We start from the raw sequence: 13,233 nt of genomic DNA, 5'->3' as shown, positions 1-13,233 counted from the left end.
TCAGGCAGTCTTTATTATTAATTCTCTCTCTTCTGCATGCATATGATGTGATAGAAAATATAGATTGGGCCTGCCTCACTCTAGGCCTCAAAATGACATCTTAAAAAAATTTTTAACAACAGCTTACAAAACTTGCAGATAGTTTATTCAAAGCAGTACTTTTGATTTCTTGAATACTGCTTTCATGGGCATTGATTGTGAATTCAAGGAAACTTAAATTATTGACTTCAATCTTCACTGGCTTTTATTGTGATGTTTCTTATTTGATCTGGTTTTGAAGATTTAAAAAATTTTATGTTGAGGTTATCTACTGGAGGCTGTTATGTTTGATCTTCATCACTCTTTCAAGTCCTCTTCACTTTCAGCAATCAAGTTTGTGCCATCTGCATATGTAAATTGCTTTTTAATCCTTTTATTAGGGGCTCATACAACTCTTACCACAATCCATACATAAATCGATTGTAAAGCACATCCGTACATTCATTACTCTCCTCATTCTCAAAATATTTGCTCTTCAATGCATTTGTAAATTGTTAATGAGTCTTCCTCCAATCCTAATAACCTACTTTTCGTATAGTTCATAGAGCTGAAATTGTCTAATTTTAGGTACTGACTGAGTCATTTGTTTACATATGCTTTACTTTTTTAGGTACGGGCTCATCAGCTAGTTTTACCACCCTGCGATGTAGTGATCAAGGCTGTTGCTGACTATGTCCGTAATATCCAGGATACTACTGATTTTGATGCTATAGCGAAAGATGTTTTTCAACATTCACAGGTAAAAAAATAGACTCATAAAATATATCTGTGCATATTGGTGTCTGTGAAGTTTGGAATGGGAATGAGAGGAAGAACACAGTAGTTGGATTTGTGCTAGGAGCTCTTGAAGGACTCTTGAGGCCACAGTGGAGAAAGCCCTAGTCTTTGGGGTCCTGAAGTTGAGGGTGTCCCCTGGCTTTGCTACCTACCAGCTGGGTAGTCTTAGTCACTTTATTTTACTTCTTCAACTTCATCTCTGCTAAAAGTTAGCTTAGGGCTCTGCTGCTCCTAAGTTTTCTTAGTATGATCCGTGTTTTTACTAAGAAGATAAGTTCTAATTAAATAGATCAAATGGTGTTGTAAATTTTTAATGTTTTCTTCAAGTGAATGTTCCCTTCAAGTGATTTCACCCCGTGTTACTCTGGGTAGACTAGAGAAAAAAAATTTATAGACACTCATGTGTATAATAAAGAGCTTAATATAGAAGAGCAATTGACAATTGAGAAAATAATTCGATATTAGCTCATATGTCTGTTACCAATCTAAAGTCCTCTTCAGACTCATGAAACACATGCAATGATGCCGAATGCAATGGGTGGATAGTCTTGTGGATCCAGTGACAGTGGAAGCATTTCAGCGTTGGTGTGGGTCTCCAGGTCCAGGGCTCTTGCCAGCAGCATAACCCCGTGTGTCTTGTCAGTAGAGAGTCTCTGAGGAAGTGAGTATGTGTCCCACCTTCAAGGAGTTATTTGTCTCCTCAGTGCCTCTGAGTGAGGTTATCAAGCTGCCATCTGATTGACAGGCTACACTCCACCCCTTCACTCTTAATCCTCAAATTGACACCAGATTATGTAAACACCCCTCCACCACCGTTTTTTTTTTCCTTTGGTGTGTGTATGAAAACTATAACAAGTCAGTGTTAGATGAAGTCTTATGTGACTTCCTATTCCTACTATCAATAGCTAAAAACTTTAGTGAGTATAGCACTCATCTGTCCATTGCAGTATGTCCCATTGACTGCAGCTGGAATAGGAAACCTCTTTAGGCAGGATCAGAGGTTTAGCAAAACTGAATTTAGAGAGATTATAGAGCTACAGCCCAGAACCAAAGTCACTTGACTGCCAGTTTTATATTCTATGCTAAGTACATTGCTTTAAAAGAGTTAGTTTGATTTGTACCTTGTGTAATAATCAGATTTTCTTTAGATATTTTAATATAATTTTAAACTTTTATTTAACTATAGATTTTACATGTGCTGAATTAGAAATACACTAATACATATAACCATTGGGATACTAATTTACAAATGTTTTCCTACATTTATTTCAGTCTAGAACAGATGACAAAGTTATTCGATTTAAGAGAGCAATTGGATATTATTCAGCGACTAGTAAGCCTATGTCATTTCATCCACATTACTTAGGTAAGTAAATAAAGGCCTCTTTGTGACAGAAATTGGCCACATAATACTCCAAAAAGGTTTAAATATTTACTTAGTAGACTTACTCTTTTGAGATGGGATTTTCTGCGCATAGCAGAATTCATGGGAAAATTTAGTGATAATATCTGAGAACAGTGAGGGACAGACAAGAGAATATTTATAGATGTGTAGAGGATTATAGAATGAAGGCTCATGAAAAGCAAGGCTATTCGTAATACCAAATTTACTGCTGTCAAGTCAGGTCTCACGCATAGTGACCCTATAGGACCCCATTAGTGACCCTATAGGACAAAGTAGAGCTTACACCTTTGGGTTTCTGAGGCTGTACATCTTTATGGGTATGGAAGTAATGTTGAAATCTGTATTAAAATTTTTGTGCCTGTGAAGTTTTCTCTTTTAAATACAGAACTCACTAAGGGCATAAAATATCCTCCAGATTTCAAAATAGCTTCAGAAATGCAGTAGATTTATACCTTTCTTTGCTATCTTTTTAATAGTATTTCATTCAGATTTCTGGAATTGGAGAATTAACTTATTGAAAAATTTTTAGCGTTATTATTGAAGTTGTCTTGATTGCATCCCATAAACTATTAACAAAAGATGGCATGTACCTGACACTCCTATGGGATTTACTCTATTGATCTGAGAAGAATAATTCAAAAATGTCCCAAACAATTGTGTTTCACCATGATTTAAAAAACAAACAAACTTAATGTTATTGAGTCAAGGCCTAATGATTAGCGACTCTATAGGACAGGGTAGAACTGCCCTTGTCAGGTTCTGAGATGAACTTTTTTTTAAAACCTGTTGAACCCTCCTAGTTTCTGTTCCATCCTGTCCCCTTCTCTGACTTCCTTCTAGTCATCAAGGTCTTGTCTATCGGTATAAAAACCACCTTTCTTCCTTGTTTTTCCTTTTAACAATGGTGATATTAAATATTTATGCTTGTAAGATTGTGATTGAGATGGCTAACCATAATGTTCTCTAGTTTTGTGTTTTGTTCATTTCTTGGGGTGTTTATGAGAGTAGTCATTACTTTTTATTGGGCATAAAATTCTATAGTCTAAATGTACCAGAGCTTATTTATCCATTACTCTATATTGGAATTTTTGGTTGTTCCCATATTTTTGCTATTGTAGAAATAGCTACAATAAACATAGGTGTACACAAGACCATTCGTGTTAGATTCTTGATTTCTTTAGGGCATATACCCAGTAGAGAGATCGCTGGACCATAAGGTACTTGGATTTGCATGTGTTTAAGGAAGTGCCACACCGATTTCCTTAGTGGCTCTATAATTCTGCAGTCCCACCAGCACTGTGAAAATATGTTCCTATCCCTCCACAGCCTCTCCAGCACTTCCTATTTTCAGTTATACTTAATTTGACAAAAGTGTTGGTTTGAGGTGATAGCTCATTGTTGCTTTAATTTGTATTTATCTTTTTGCTAATGCTTGCGAACATTTCTTCATATGGTTGTTGATGTTGTCTTTGGTAAATGTTTATTCCTGTCTTATGCCCATTTTTTAATTGTATTGTATTTTTCTTGTTCAGATGTATTTTTCTATCGATTAGCTCTTTACCTGTTGTATTATTACTTAATATTTTTCCCATTCTGTAGATTCTCTATTGATTCTTGTGATAAAATCTTTTGTTGTACAAATCTTTTGATGTACAAAATCTTTTGTTATATGCCTTGTAAGTCCCAGTTCTTTATTGTGTCTTCTGGTTAAGTTTCAGAATGTTTTGTAGTTTGTTTATGCCTTATATTAGGATCCTTAAGTTTGTCCCTCTTTTTCCATTGATGTGATTTATTTTTTAAATAAATTATCTTAATTGTGTGATTTATATTTAGGTATTTAATCCATCTTGGTTTGTTTTTGGGTTGGGGTACATTGTGTGAGTGTGGGTCTTGATTTATTCTTTTGCAGGTCAGAATCTACTTTCTAGTACCATTTGTTGAAGAGGCTTATCTCTTGCCCATTTAATGTGTTTTAATTCTTAATCAAAAAATTAGGGTGTCTAGGTATTGATTGTATTTCAGGGTTCTCAGTTCTAAGCCATTGGTCTTCATGTCTATTGTGCCAATACTAGTTTGTTTTTTTATAATGGTAGGTTTTAAGGGAGGGAAAGGCTACCTACCATGTTTCTATTTTTTAATAGCGTTTTATTTATCCTAATTTATTTCCTTCCCACATAAAGTTAGTAATTAGGTTTTTCATTTCTTTTAAAAATTGAGGTGGGATTGGATCAGAATTGCGCTGAATTTTTAAAGTATTTTGGTAATGCTGACAATTTTACAATATTTAGTCTTATCTATCCAGCAACTGGTAACTTGTTCCATTTGTGTAAGTTTTTTTTTAAAATTTCTTCAAGGAGTATTTTTAGTTTTATTTGTATAAGTCTTTTGTTTCTTTGGTAAGATTTATTCCTAAATATTTTAATTTTGTGTAGTTGTCAATGGTAATCTTTTTTGGTGTCATTATCCTTAATATACAAGGATCCAACTTATTTCTGTTTGTTGATCTTAGAGCCTGCTACACTGCCAAAATTTCATTAGTTTGAGCAATTGTTTAATTCAATCTTTGGGGTTTTCTTTATATAGGAATATGTCATCTGCAAATAGAGATTTTTTTCCCTCTTAAAAATTCATTTTATTGGGGGCTCCTACAACTCTTAACACAATCCATACATCCATCCGTTGTGTCAAGCATATTTGTACATTTGTTGCCATAATCATTCTCAAAACATTTGCCTTCTACTTGAACCCTTGGTATCAGCTCCTCATTTTCCTCTTTCCTCCCTGAGTCCCCTCCCTTAGGAGAGACTTTTATTTTTTTCTGTGCCTTTGTGGATAACCTTTAATTTCCTTTTGATCTCTTATGGCTCTAGTCAAAACTTCCAGAACTATGTGAAATAAAAGTTTTGATAAAGGGCAACCTTGTCTAGTTCCCATTCTAAGGGGAAAAGTTACTTCATTTTCTCAATTAAATGCTGGCTATTGCTTTGCATATATGTCTTCTATTTACGTGGAGAGATTTACCTTCTATGCCTATTTTGTGGGGTTTTTTGTTTTAATTAGGAATGGATTTTGAATTTTATCATGATCTTTCATAAATTGATATAATCATGGGTCTTCCTCTTTATTTTATGTGATGAATTACATTGACTTTTTCTAATATTAGACCATCTTTGCATATTTAGTATGAATCTCACTTGGTCATGACATTTTTTTGATGCTTAATTGAATTCTGTTGGCTTGTATTTTATTGACGTTCGGGCCTCTATAAATCTGTGATAGTACTTTATAATTTTCAATTCTAGAGATTTTTTTTTAACTGGTTTAGGTATCAGAATTATAGTTGCTTCATAAAATGAGTTTGGTTATAAATTATCCATTTGTATATTGTGGAATAGTCTGCATAAAATTAGTATTATGTTTTCTCTAAATGTGTATTAGAATTCCCCAAACTGTCTGGACTTAGACTTTTTGTTGTGAGTTTTTTAAGTAGTTTTATTTTGTATCGTGGTACAGGCTTGTGAGAATTTCCACATGATTCTGTTGTAATTTAGGTAAATAATGCATTTCTAGATATTTATTCATTTAGATTTTAAAATTCCTTGGAATACAATTTTTCATAATATTTTTTATCTCATTTCTGTTATGTCCTTGATTTCATTTCCTACTCATAGAATTTCGCATTGTTTACCTTTGTTAAATTTGCCAGTGGGTTATAAATTTCTTTACTCTTTCAAAGAATCAACTTCTCATCTTATTGATTTTTCTTAATAGCTTAAATTTTTTCTGGTTCATTTATTTCTTCCCTAAATTTTATTATTTCCTTTGTTTCAGTATCAGAGGGTTTGGTTCGCTGCATTTTTTCCAACTATTGTAGTTGATATGTTAAGGTGTTTATTTTAATTCTTTCTGCTTTATTTATGTGTGCAGATATTACTATAAACTGGCCACCAAATAGTGCTTTTGTCATGTCCCAAAGGATGTGTTGTATTTTTGTTCTCATTTGTTTTAAGGAATCTTTTGACTGTTCTTTATTTCTTCCATTACGCATTGGTTCTTGAGTAAAGTGTTCAGTTTCCATCATTCTATGGATGATTTCTAATTTGACAGCATTATGATCTGAAAAGATGATTTGTATTACCTCAAGGTTTTAATTTATTGATGCTTTCTTTATGACCTAAAATATGATCTATTCTAGAATAGCTTCCATAGGTGCTAGAATGAAAAGTGAAATTAATTTTTGTTGATTGAAGTGCTCATTATGAGGGGGTGTGGGTGTGCAAAAACACCCCAGAATTTCCCCCCAAAGCTAGGTATTCAAGTTTTTTTTACAAAACAACCTTACCACCTTCAAGGTAATCTTCGATACACTTAATACATTTGTCAAATCTGCTATTCCGTACTTGGAAACATTTTTCATACGTATCTGTTTGGATGACTAGCAGTGCTTCCCTTATTTTTTTCTTCATCACATCATCAAATTGTTTGCCCTTTCTGGTCCCTCTTCACTCAAGAAGCCAAAAGAAGTTGCATGGAGCAAGGTTGGGGGCGTAATGTATGTGGGGCAAGAGAAGCATGATGTTTTTTTGCCCAAAACTAGTGCACTGAGATGGCTGGCTGCGTTAGCCGGGTGCATTGTCTTGTTGGTAAAACCAGACCCCCCCATCTGCCACAAATCAGAACTTTTTGTCATGCACTGTTAAACAATCTTTTCTGAACCTCTAAATAGAAAGCGTGATTAACAGTCTGACCTGGTGGAATAACTCGATGTATTATCCCCTCGCATCAAACAAACAAACAAACCAATGAGCATTGGCTTTTTTGGGGTACCACCTGGTCTTTTAGGTCAAATTGATTATATTATTTAATACTTTTGCATCTTGGTTGATTTTCTTTCTAGTTAATATTTAGTTGAAAGTGAAGTATTGAAGTCTGTTATTATCGTGTATTATCTATATTTTTTCTTCATTTCTGTAAGGAATTGATTAATGTATTTTGATGACCTTTCATTTGGTGTGTGTGTGTTAATTATGGCTAACATTTCTTGTTCAATTAAAGCTTTCATAATTAGTGACTTCCTTTGTCTTATGTTCTGTCATTACTTTGATTTCTGTTTTGTCTGAAATTTAATATTTTTACTTCAGCTTTCTTTTAACTGCTATTAGCTTGATACATTTTTTCCATCTTTGATTTTTTTTAGTTTGTTTATCATCATAGCTAAGGTTTGTTCCTTATCAGGATATTAAAGGTTAATTTTTTTTAACCTAGTGTATTCATCTTTGTCTTTTAACTGATAATTTCAGTCCATTTACCTTCAGTGTTCTTTTTGATAAATTTGGTTTTGTTGATTTTGTATTATGGTGTTACTGGTTTTAGTTTTCACAGTAATTTTTCATGTTGTATTCCTGTTGTTTTTTGATGGTTTTCTTGTTATTTTCTTTTTTTGTTTTATTTATGTAATTTCCATCCTGTTTGTTTTGTTGAAGTTTTAATTTGTCTTTGTACGTTGTTTGCTTTTTGTGGTTTTCTTTCTAATTTCAAAGTAGTTGTATAGGTTTGTTGAACAGGTTGGTATCTTCTCTGTTCAAGTATTGTAGATCAGTTTCTTTTGTTCATATGTATTTATGTATTTTTGGCTTCATAGCAGAATATTTTCTATGATTTCTTGTTTTACTTAGTTCTGTTTCACTTACACTACTGCTTCTGTAAAATGCTTTTTTTTCATAGTAGTTTCTAAAATTTTTAGATTGCTGCTTGTTAAAGATTTTCTGTCCATAGATTTCCTTTTAATATTTTTTGTAAAGTTAGTTGTGTTTCTTAATAAGTTCCATTAGTTTTTCCTTGTCTGTAAAGGTTTTTATATCTCCCCCATTGAAGGGGTAATTTTGCTGGATATGGAATTCTTGGCTGACATTTTTTCTTTCATTATTTGAATATATCATGTCTATGCTTTCTTGCCTGATGGTTTCAATGGAAAAAATCTTAATTTATCCTGATGACATGGACTTTTTATGTAATTGTTCCTTTTTGCTATGCAGATCTCAGGAGTATTTCCTTTTCTTTAATATTAGAAAGTTTGATTTATATTTCAAAGCGATTTCCTTTTATGGTCAATCCTGTTTTGATGTCCTATTGACTTCATGCATAGTTATTTTATGTTCTAAAATGATGTTAGGGAAGTTCTCCCTTCATATGTCATTGACTATTTTCTCAGTAGTTTATTTTTTTCTATTCTGGGATATTTATCAGGCACATGTTTTTTTTTTATGGTATCCCATACTATTCTTAGATTAAGTTCAGTTTTGGGGGGTCAATTTTATAGCCTAGTCTTTAGATATTTTGTTCTGGAGAGATTCATCTTCAACATAATGGATTCTTGATTCCAATATTTGTATTGTATCATGCTGTTTAGCTCTCTCACATTGTTGTCTAGCCTTTTCTATTTCTGTTTGAAGTTATGTATTATTTCTAATTTTTCCTTCATTTTGTCAGCATGGTCTTTGGGGGCACATCTGAGTTCTTGAATTATGGCATGTGTTTCTTCTCTGTCTCTATCTAATTTTTCCTGCAGTGGCTTAAAGTAACTATAGACCATTGCTGTATCTCCATCTTTGGAGGGTTGGTGGACCTCTCCTCTTCCAGGACATCCTGGATCCACATCTGTGTGTGGTATAGTTACTTGTGCTCTTTTCTCCTATTTCTGAAAATGCACGGAGATCGACTGATACTTCCAAGATAGAATGTTATTAATTTGTTTTTTATCTTTGACTCTGAATGCAGTTACCCCCACACACCGGCTCTCGATTGTCGAACATGAATAGTCAAGGGTAGCCAGGCCATTCCACACTGGCCTAGTCTCAATTGGGGTTGAAGTCGAGAAATATGGGGCCCATCAAAGTCCTGGTTTTGAGGCTGGTCTCATTTTGCCAGGGCGTACTTAGCAATTGTTGATCAAACTAAGGTGTGGAAAAGGAGAGAAATGACTGATAGAATAGCACTCATCAAAAACACCTGCAGGGTGTTGAGCCCAGTTACTATATAGACATAGTCTTGGGGGCAGGAAGTGTTAATACTTTGAATCCTGGGCCCGAGGAGTAAAGTTCACCCTCTCCTGAGCCAACTATCTCCCCCTAAAACGTGCCCTCTTGATTCTGCACTTGCTCAGTCGGAGTCCGTCAGTCCTTCTGATAATCCAGGAAAGTCTTCCACAATCCAAACCCTTCCAGAGTCCCAGACACAGTTCCTTGCAGACCCATGGCTCCCAAGTGTGACAGATGTCCTATGAGCAAGAGGGGGCCTTCCCAATCCCAGGCTCTGGGGACTATGCAACCTCCCAGCTGAGTTCCCAATCAAGTCTCTACTCATTTATGTGGGAGAAGTGGAATTGATCAGAGGCGTGTGAGGATCTTGGTTCCTTCACTCTGGTATCCCCAGTGGAAATATTTTAGTGGATGAATTCACTAAAATTTCAAAAATCAGAAGAAATGATTAGACTTAAAAGTCCTCTTGGAAGTGTTGGGGATCTACATAAGCGAGCTATGGTGAAGAAAGCTGCTGGAGCACGGCTATCAAAACAAGTGACCATCTATCTCAGAAGCAACAAAGCCCACATGGAAGAAGCACACCAGTCTCTGTGATCATGAGGTGTCAAAGAAATCAGGCATCAAAGAACAAAAAAATCAAATCATTGTGAGTGAGGGGGAGTGCAGATTGGGGACCCAAGACCCATTTGTAGGCAACTGGACATCCCTTAAAGAAGTGTCGCCAGGAAGAGGTGAGTCAGGGTGCAGTGTAGCAACAATGCAATAGACAACTTTCCTCTAGTTCCCAAGTGCTTCCTCTCCCCAACCCCTCCATTATCATGATCCCAATTCTACTTTACAAATCTGACTAGATCAGAGGATGTACACTGGTACAGATAGGAATGGGAAACAGGGAATCCAGGACAGATGTTCCCTTCAGGACTTGTGGTGAGAGTGGCAATACCGGAAGGGTGGAAAGAGGGTGGGGTGGAAAGGGGAAACTGATTACAAGGATCTACATATAAGCCCCCACCTGGGGGATGGACAACAGAAAAGTGGGTGAAAGGAGATGTTGGACAGTGTAAGATATGACAAAATAATAATAATACTAATTTGTCAAGTTTTCATGAGGGAGAGGAAAAAATGAGCTGATACCAAGGGCTCAAGCAGAAAGCAAATGTTTTGAGAATGATGATGGCAACAAATATACAAATGTGCTTGACACAATGGATGTATATATGGATTGTGATAAGAGTTGTACGAGTCCCCAATAAAATGATTTTTTTTAATAATTAAAGTTTCAGTCTTGATCTGGAGCTGATAATTTTGGTGATGTGTTGAGAGGCAAGATGAGTTTTAAATTAGGTTTTAAATTGTAACAAAAAATCTGAGTGTCTTAAATGTTTTCATGCTTTTGTGAATTACCAGACAACCCTGTGAAGTGAGTGATTTTATATAGATGGAGTTGAGCCTCAGCTTCATTTTTGCTTTCATTACTGAGTATCGATGATGAGCAGGAATGCTGTTGGTTAAGAGCTTGGTCTATTTAGAGTAATATTGCATACATCTTTCTAAAAATCACAGAAATCCGTATTGTGTGAAGGTGACACCAGAGCACACACAGGCTGACAATAGCGCAGGAAGTTTTTGGGACATGTATGTTGCTGTTTAACCTGCAGTGACTGGAGAGGCGCCTGAAAGGAGATTGAGGAAGACATTTATTACCAGCTACGTAGATAATTTAGAACCACCATGAATGGATTCCTCTAAAAAACACTTTTTCTTTTATAATTAAATATTTAACAAAAAGCAAAAATTTTTCTATTAGCTATCATTGATTTTTACATATACATACTAGTCAGGTTATACTTGTGAAGATCAGCGGATGTGATGACTATAAGTAAAACTGTGGGGGCCAGAAAACAATGCAGAGTTAGGGGGATGTTTTCGGACCTCCCAAGTTAGAACCGTAGCGGAGTTAAATTTCTGAATATAGCTCTTTTAAAAAGTTTTATTAGCACTTCATCCACATGGCACTAATTCAGTCGTATCAAGAAGAGTTGTACAGTTATCACCACATTTGATTCCAGAAGTTTCTTCCTTGTACGTATTGTTATTCATGTAATTTCCCCCGCCAATTAGGGCAGAAATATACACAACAAAACATTCTCCAATTCCACAACTTGTACATGTATAATTCAGTGGCAATGATTATGCTCTTTGTGTTGTACAGCCAGTATTGATATCCTTTTCCAAATTATCTCTCTGTCATGAACATAAACTCAGTGTCCCCTAAGCAACAACTCTTTCTCCTTCACTTATGGTAACTGCTGGTTAAGTTTGGTTTCTTTCTTTTAGTAGTTTTCTTAATAGAGTATTCACACATCATACATTTCCATGATTAAATTACTTTAAAAAAGAATTGTATATACATCACCACATTCAGTTCTTGTGCCCCTCCCATCTCCTGCAGTCATTGTTTGTTCCTCAAATCCCCTGACCCTCCCCACGACCCTTCCACATCCACGATACACCATTGCCTAAGTTATTGCCTCTATGCCTCCACTCCTGTGCGTCACAAAGTGGGAAAGCCCAATAGAAGCAATAAGAAACATAAAGTGGCACGAAGAAAATAATAATAATATAAAGGTAAATATACAAATATAAGACCACCATCAATATTTAAAAAGGCCAGAGAGGAAATTTCTGCCATGGAATTTGCCTAGAGCAAATTCAGGTTGGGTCAAGAGGGAGGTCAACTGACCAAGTATGTATCATAATAAAGCTCTTCTACCCAAGTCTCTTTAATTTCCAGCAAATAATAAGCTAGAACTGAGCAAATAGGGTGTTTGAAGCACCGAGTGTGAGGATTGGTCAGTGCTTGTTACCATCCCTCTTTCTATAAGGATAAACCATTTTTGAAGCAGAGGAAGAAGGGAATCTCAGGTACCATGTTCAAGCTCTCTGAGATGTAGGAGGTCCTCAAGATGATATGCATCAGACTTTGGCATGTAGACATGGAGGAGCAACTCTAAAACTGGGGTACCTCCTTATCTAGCCTGAAGCTATAGAACTGTGGGTCAGAATGGGCCGTTGGCCATGGAGGCAAAGGCCAAGGGCCCATTTGGTAGAATGAGGGCAGAAGAGAGACTTTTCTAATATGTGGCAGAGAGAGAGAGAGGCAGGCAGGGAGGGGGCCAGAAGGAGAGGCAGGCTTGACTGCTGACTAAGGTGACCAATGGCTGTATGTGTAATTACTGTTGCTGATTCTGATTTGTGGTAACCTATCGACTTTTCTAATAAACTCCTTTATTTGTGAGCATTGTCTGTGAGTTCTGTGTGCTCATTGCAATGAGTTATGAAACCCAGCATATTAATCCTATGGAAGCAGACTGTAGAGTAGTGTGAGAAGGAAGGCTGGTGTCAGAATAGGGATCGAAGGGTCAAGTGTGGAGGCATTTATGACTCTTGTCTCGTGGCAGTAAAGCAGCCCCAGGAGGTCAGATAGGGCCATTTCTATGCCGTTTACTGCACCGATCTTACAAATAGTTTTATAAATCGTAGTTAGGTCATAGGTGGGTTTCTGTTTTATTATATGTCCTATAGTTAATATTTTATGGAAAAATAATGTTTAGAATTTCAAACAGCCAGTTTAGGAGCATAACTAACTTCTTCATTAGAACCGTCTGTATTAATCAGTTTAGAAACTGGAGTATATAGAGAGCTTTGAAGAAAATTTCAGAACCACACAAGAAGCTTAGATTATGACTATTCATAATAAAAATGGAATAAGTTTACTTTAACCACAGGTTTCTAAACCTGCCTAGAATGAGGTTTTAACACTGTCAAGACCTTAACTGGACCTCAGGAATCTATATTTTTGAAAACTTTTCCTGTTTATTCATTCACATTTAGACCAGCCTAGCACCGGTTAGGAACCACTGGTTTGGGAACCATTGCTCTTGAGGGTTGTGGCTTTCTTTCTATGGCTTT

At 35.7% G+C, this 13,233-nt stretch overlaps 1 protein-coding gene across 2 annotated transcripts in view; it reads left to right on the top strand.

Moving 5' to 3' along the window:
• Positions 1 to 13,233, top strand: part of FAM120A (family with sequence similarity 120 member A) — a 167,697-nt gene that overhangs the window by 62,481 nt on the left and 91,983 nt on the right. For both annotated transcript variants that reach the window (XM_075549742.1, XM_075549741.1), the window contains exons 4-5: positions 650 to 778; positions 2,089 to 2,182. In XM_075549742.1, the coding sequence (XP_075405857.1) occupies positions 650 to 778; positions 2,089 to 2,182 (223 nt within the window). The remainder of the gene's footprint in view (positions 1 to 649; positions 779 to 2,088; positions 2,183 to 13,233) is intronic.

Source organism: Tenrec ecaudatus, chromosome 5, assembly GCF_050624435.1.
Source record: "Tenrec ecaudatus isolate mTenEca1 chromosome 5, mTenEca1.hap1, whole genome shotgun sequence".
Taxonomy (NCBI): Eukaryota; Metazoa; Chordata; class Mammalia; order Afrosoricida; family Tenrecidae; genus Tenrec; species Tenrec ecaudatus.
Note: the sequence above shows the minus strand (reverse complement) of the source record. Positions and strands in the feature narration are given on the sequence as shown.